This window comes from Brassica oleracea, chromosome C4 (genome assembly GCF_000695525.1).
Source record: "Brassica oleracea var. oleracea cultivar TO1000 chromosome C4, BOL, whole genome shotgun sequence".
NCBI lineage: Eukaryota > Viridiplantae > Streptophyta > Magnoliopsida > Brassicales > Brassicaceae > Brassica > Brassica oleracea.
The window spans coordinates 39,931,306-39,938,023 of record NC_027751.1 but is presented as its reverse complement, the minus strand read 5'-3'; the positions used below and the strand labels follow the sequence as shown (position 1 = coordinate 39,938,023).

The window sequence follows — 6,718 nt, the reverse complement described above, 5'->3', positions numbered from 1 at the left end:
TTTGAATTGGTCAAACAAAAAATAATTTTACTCTTTAATTTCTTGGTCAAAATGTGGAATAAATTCACATAATAATTGACAAGAATTAAAAACTCCATTAGTGCACCATGGAGGTTTCATTTTTTGTGTTGAAAAATGAAACTTGTGCGTCTCATGCTTTTTCTATAAAAGGGCTTGCTAGCATTATAGAAAATATACACATTCATACAATCAAGAAACATTTCTCCCACTCAAAATAGTTATGCTAGTATTTTTTTTTATTTTGAGTCTGAGAGTACATCACAGAAATAATGTCGATAGATTCTGTTTTTCGGTGATGGTAAACAGAAACAATGATGCAGTTGTATCTTGGAAATCTGAGCACCATGAAACCGTCACACTATGGGGCGTATAAAGATTTAAGGAAAGAGATTAACTATCTCGACTCTGCAATTCTTTTTTATTTTTATATTTCGGTATTAAAATTTTAATTTATGTTCTTATTATTCTTTACAAATATCAGTTGTCCTACGGTAGTAAAATAAATTTCCTACAATTGCTACTTGAACCTAATTCTAATGGCGGTGAAGAGCTCTCAAGTGCGACGTCCAGATGTTGCAAAGTAATGTAAACTTGAATGTAAACATGTACATCTTTGTTTCTTCTATAGAAGGAAGTATACTTTACTCTATCTTCTCCATACATACTAATTACGCCCACAATAGTTATTAAGAAAATGATATAAAAAAATAGTATGAGCTCAGTTTCTCGACAAGCAAACACAGCAACAAACGGAGGATTTTAACCTTAATTAATAACTAGATTTTAGACGCGATATGAAATCACAAAATTATTTATTTTTAGTTTCTGTTTACTCTTACACCGACCAACTTGATTTTGATGTTTCTTGTAAATAAATACTCCCTCCGTTTTTTAATATAAGTCGTTTTAGAGAATTTTTTATGTTCCAAGTTATATGACGTTTTCGGTAATCTATGTAAAATTTACTAACACTTAATGTTATATGACCAATGATAATATACCTTCTATTTTATTATTGGTTGACTTATGGTTAGATAAATAATTAATGATGTTTTTGTTTAGAAAATATAAAAAATTAATGATTTTTTAATTTATTATTAATTTTTAATTTATGAGCACAATTCTAAAATGGGCAAATCTCCAAAATAGCACCTTTCTAATTTTATATCACAAAAATAGCACTCAAAAACAAAAATGAGCAAAATAGCACTTTTCTAAGTTTATCCTTTGAAAATTTTAATTTTTTTATTTTTCAAAATTTGAAATCTTATCCCCAAAACCTCATTTCTCAACTCTAAACCCTAAACCCTAAGCCATAAACCCTAAACCCTAAAATTTAAACCCTAAACCCTAAACTCTAAACCCTAAACCCTAAATCCTAAACCCCACTCTTTAACTCTAAACCCTAAGTTTGTGACTTTTGATAAAACATTAAGTGCTATTTTTGTGACTTTTGACCTTGAGTGCTAGTTTGAGAATAAAAATTTGATTTAGTTCTATTTTTGTCTTTTTCTCTTCTAAAATGGACTTACATTAAAAAAAGTAGGGAGTATATTTAATTCCAGTTTCAGCTTTGAAAGTGCTTCTAGATTCTACGTTGCACAAGGATATAGCTCTCTCTCTCACTACCTATTCCTTACAAGCTGAACCATATTATGTCTCCCTACATTCCAGTGGTTTTGTGTCTGGAGGATAATGAGGCTTTAGCTTTAGAATAGCTTTATTAGCTCAGTTACATTAGTTTAGTTTCTCGACAAACAACAAAGGAGGATTCTTATGCTTAAATAATTCCTTCCTGCCTTCCCCAACTTATTACCTCCATTACTAATAGTTTGGTTTCTTGATAAACAAGCACAACAACACAAGTTTGGTTTCTTGATAAACAAGCACAACAACACATGGGAAGTAGAAAACATCCAAAGTTTGTCTTGAATAAAACAAATAAAATAATTTGATTGAAGCAGGTAACTCTCCGAGTCCTTCTCGTACCTTATATATGCACATACGCAGAAGCGGGCAAAAGAAAATCATCATCACTCACTTACTCGTCTTCGTTTCCGAGGAGTGTGAAAGTGAAGGGAGCAAACTTGTAGCCATCGCCTTCGTAGAACTTGTTCTGATACTCCACCCAGTGAAGACGCAGTGCGTGAAGGAACGCGCTCAAAGTCTCCATCACCAGAAGCACTCCCACCGTTGCAAATATGAAGACGAGGATCCCAACGATCAGGATCAAGAAATTGTTGAATCTGAAAAGAAGAGAGTGAGATTCTGATGTTACTATCAACATGAACTGTGAGATTAGTTAGAGAAAGATGTAACAGCATTTACTTACCCCCAAGCCATAAGGAGGACCTTCTCGTAGAAGACTGACGACAACTCCGAGTGTGCAAGACTGAACAAGAACGTGGACATAAATCATTATATACTTCAACATAAAAGAACCGGTAAGATAATACTATATGTGACTAAACTAGTAAGTCATTGGTTGTCTTTTGTACCTGAGGGCCCAGAGACGAAGATAAGAAGCTGTGTTGGAAACAGCTCCAAGCACAAACTCAATGGTGTGAATGAGCTGGTGCACAAAGATTTCGCTGAATTCGAACTCTTCGTGTCCATGAGCTCCCCCGTTTGTTTCTACTTGAAGACTCTCATCTGTCTCCCCAAGCTGTGCGTATGACTGACCTTGATGTCTCTGAAGAAAAGCAAAAAAAAAATCAACGTTTCAGTTATGGTCAATCATATTAATTCAGTTTGAAAAGCTTTATAACTAAACTGACGAGGAAAGGGACTCACAGCTTCATGTTGTTTCTTCAAGATGAACGGCTTTGGCAACAACATCCACGGAACAGATATTAGTGCCAGAAAGAGGAAAGTGAGCTGAAACCGGAAAAAGATTTGAGATGAGAGAATATATACATAAATACGGAGAAGGAGCATTGTTGTTGGGTACCGATGCAAACCTGTACTGTTTTCTGGTAAGGGAAAAGCTGATTCTCTCCCAAATCTTCCATTGGGCTCAGGAACATGTAGATCATTACGTGATACAAATCCGCTTGAGAACCAGTGCACCACTTTATGATGATCAGGGCGGAGAGGTATCCAAACAAACAGTTCAAGAATATCATCTGGGGAACGAACTGGAACCTGGAAATCATGCGTGATCAATCCATTATATACTTTTTAACTATGATTAATTCAGACTTTATTTGTTTGGGATATAGGATGAAGAACTAGAATAAACTCACCATATGTTTACAGCGCTTTTGAAGAATTTTGCATTACAGAAGCTCATAATGATTCCAAGGTTCATTTGGGCAACTCCAAGAAGGATTGACATTTTCATCTTAAGGGAGTTGAGGAACGGTAACTCACTGCGGGTACCATGCCACACAGGATCTACTCCAAATGGATAAGTGTCTCTGGTTTTGATCAGACCAATCGTAGTAGCCTCACTGAACAAGAAGAGAGTAGAAGGCAAAAACTTAGAAACGTAAAGATTTATTCTCAAGGGTTTAGTGAAACTAATCGACAAACCTGCAAGAGGCATCCCGGCACTCATACGCCGAGGGAGCAAACAATGGGAATGGTATAGAGAAGAACTCGTTGTAGATTAAACCAGTGTATATTGAGAAGAGTGACATCATCAGTATAACGTAACGGCCACCAAAAGCCATTTCCATAATATCCCCAAGTTTCTGTTGTCAGGAAGCAAGGGTTGATGGGTTAGCATATGGAATTGCAAGAAAGAAAAACATTGACGACCAACCAAAGTAACAACTAAGGAAATGGCATATCTTAGTTTATCACACCCTTTTTAAATGCTCAGTTGAATTATATTTAATTGCACATTAGCACGCAGCTCTAAAAAAAGTAACATATAACAAACAATTTGGAATTTTTCCAATCTGATACTGTGCTCAGTAGGACCATAGATGGTGTCAATTAGGGACATTACCTGGCTGGAAAGTTTCTTCTCTCTCAATACTAGATACATAGTTGCAATCAGCAGACAGATTCCATGACCCCAGTCACCAAACATAACAGCAAACAGGAAGGGGAAGGTAACAATTGTGAATACAGTAGGATTAGCTTCCTGATATTTGGCTACACTGAAATGTAGTGACAAAAAAAAGGATCAGTTCCTTCGGAAAAAAATGAAGCAAGCAAGTAAGGTTGATTCTACCAGCTGATTTGATTAAGGAAAACTCAGCTTCTAACAAAGAGACGAAGCAATGCAAAGTTCTTAAAAACAGTTGAAACAAAAACAAAAAAACGTTTATATTCTAATGAGTATGTAAGATGCAGAATCTTAAAACTATACGGTCTTTTTCAATAGGTTGTTTAATAGTCAAATGAATTTTCGAATTCCTCTTTCCCAAAGAATAGAGGAAACTCCAGAAAGAGGTGCTTACCCGTATGCATCTACGATTTCCTGAAACGCAGTGGTAAATTTGTTTGTGCGGAAAAACGTTGGAGGCATCTCTTTGGTCCTCAGGACCTGGAAAATTGATCCAACTTGAGAGTTGGAGTCAACCGCAGCACGCTGCAACGCTTTTTGAATCTGCACATGCAAAATTTTATAAATCCCTGTCCCACCACCACCAGTACATATGCAATGATTTCAATTATATGCAACTATCTAGAGTTACTCACTTCTGGCGTTGCAAAGACAGGACTCCAGCCTTCACCCACAAGGCATTTCTTAGTCACATCAAGACTAAGCATGTTCAGAGTATGATAGATGGCTTTTTCCTTGCGAACCTGCATGGGTGAGGGTTAATGATGATTACTGATCTAACCAAACAAATATATGACATTGGGCAATAATGAGCACTCTACTAGTGAAAATAATATAAGACCTTGAGGTTCCATTGCTCAAACTTATCTCCAATGGTCTCCAGAAGAATCTTGCGGTGATCCAACCCAGCACTTATAGTAGTTTTAAGTTCTGCTAACCGACCCGTAACCTGAAACATTATGAGAAAACTAAACAAAGTTAATAATTTCTGAGAATATACGTATCAAAACATAGTGGACATCAGATAAATCCTCACACATCGAAAGATAATACATACCTCAGTCATCATTTGAGCTTGTTTGCTGAGGTCTTCGCTGAAAGGATAGCGATTGGCCCCAAAAGCTTCACATATCTTAAGAATTTTGCTTTTTGCTCTTTCCCCAGAATAGAAGACAACAAATACATTTTTCTCAGCCTGAAGCATTATTTTAGATAAAAAAAAAAGTCAATCTCAACTTGAGCAAACATAATAAGCTACGAGTAGAACATAAGTAGCTAACCTTCTCCCCGGAGTTGGGATCAACAACGGACTCCTCAATGACAGACTGTCGTATAAAGATGTTGCCTCTAGTCGCACGAAATAGGATCCTCTCGAAAACCATAGACTTTTCACGAGGCACCAGTCCAGTGAGGAATCCAAGTTTTACTTGCTTTGTTGGATCAACAGACTTCTCCAGTTAAAAAAAAAGAAAGTTTGTAAGGCTATTTGCAGAAAACACAGCTTTAAGAAGTGAAACAGTAGCAGATTCCGTACTTCCTGCAACAAAGGAGCCTCGAGAGCGTCTTCACCCACTTGTTGTTGTGACTCAATCTCGCTCTGTTGAGCGGTAGCACTTCTATGGGCTGAAGCAAAAAATTCACCAGCCTGAAAAGAAAACACAACAGCCCCATGAGATGCATGAGATGTAAATATACATTTCGCACTATGGAAAGTCCTACAGTCATTAAAACTATGCAGACCAAAGATTATCTATAGACTATAGTAGTATCTACTTTTCTGCTCAGGTAAAATATATTTACAGAAGCACAAAGCTGGCAAACTAGTCACAAACCAAATCAGGACTCTCTGTGTAATAAGGAGACGTTGCGTCTACAAACACTGAGTAAAATGAGAGCATATAACCTTCTCAAGAACGAGCTTGTACTCCATAAGTTCATTGTAAGAGCGCTGAAGCTTGTCATTATTAGCATTGATTTCGGAAAGTTCAGCTTCTAGCTCTCCAAGCTTGACCTGAAAAAGGGGAAAGAAGGAATCCAACTATAAGCATGAAACAAACAAAAATAAATGGCTGTCCAAAAAAAAAAACACAAAAGCAGTGTTCACCTCTACATCATCCAAATCAATATCAACATCATTGCCAAGGAACTCTTTGGGAGAAACTCCAGCCTTTGACATTTGGTCTTTGAAGAAACGCAACTTTCGAGCCATCTCTCCACATCTTTTGATCTTCATCCATAAATCAAGAAAATAGATCAACACCAACGTAAGAGATAGGGAACTTTCTTTCAACATTTGAAAAGAGATATGAAGTTTACCTGAGCAGCATAAGTCCGTTGAAATGGGCTCTTATCAGAATTAAGCTGCGATGATCAAAGATCGCAATTGAAGATCAAAGTTCAAGGAAACAGAATACAATCGAGAGAGAGAGAGAGAGTGCGTACGTCTTTGAACTGGACGAGGCCGAGATCGCCAAGGTAAGAGACGGTGAGATGAGCAGATTCCATCGGAACAATGACCTGAACGAGCTGCATCGGCTCTGACCGCATCAGATCCATCGGCGGACAGCAACCACCACCACCACCACCGCCAATCTCCGCCATGTCGAGATCAGATGAGCTTAACGACAATTCTCAAGAGGTGATTTTGATTTCGTTGTCTTCTCCTCCTCCTCTTGTGTA

At 37.2% G+C, this 6,718-nt stretch overlaps 1 protein-coding gene across 2 annotated transcripts; it reads right to left on the bottom strand.

Moving 5' to 3' along the window:
- Positions 1 to 1,792: 1,792 nt before the first annotated feature.
- Positions 1,793 to 6,718, bottom strand: LOC106342433 (V-type proton ATPase subunit a2). Of its 2 annotated transcripts, none has more exons than XM_013781362.1 (18): positions 6,482 to 6,718; positions 6,356 to 6,400; positions 6,144 to 6,266; positions 5,943 to 6,050; positions 5,574 to 5,684; positions 5,320 to 5,493; positions 5,097 to 5,234; positions 4,881 to 4,988; positions 4,675 to 4,782; positions 4,434 to 4,582; positions 3,977 to 4,130; positions 3,556 to 3,716; positions 3,267 to 3,473; positions 2,982 to 3,165; positions 2,815 to 2,898; positions 2,520 to 2,713; positions 2,354 to 2,413; positions 1,793 to 2,267 (listed from the first exon to the last, which is right to left on the bottom strand). In XM_013781362.1, exons 1-18 carry the CDS (start codon positions 6,638 to 6,640, stop codon positions 2,063 to 2,065), a joined length of 2,472 nt encoding a protein of 823 aa, XP_013636816.1. In that variant the 5' UTR covers positions 6,641 to 6,718; the 3' UTR covers positions 1,793 to 2,062. The 2 variants fall into 2 exon arrangements, with proteins under 2 accessions (XP_013636816.1, XP_013636817.1); XM_013781363.1 differs by having other exon boundaries at positions 2,057 to 2,267; positions 5,320 to 5,487.

What these genes read in the sequence shown, in the direction of transcription:
- LOC106342433 (XM_013781362.1), bottom strand. Translation starts at nt 6,640, where the DNA reads ATGGCGGAGATTGGCGGTGGTGGTGGTGGTGGTTGCTGTCCGCCGATG. An exon ending in AGGCTCCTTTGTTGCAGGAA is followed by an intron (nt 5,494 to 5,573) that starts GTACGGAATCTG and finishes TTTTTTTAACTG; the next exon opens with GAGAAGTCTGTTGATCCAAC. An exon ending in TTGAGCAATGGAACCTCAAG is followed by an intron (nt 4,783 to 4,880) that starts GTCTTATATTAT and finishes TCACCCATGCAG; the next exon opens with GTTCGCAAGGAAAAAGCCAT.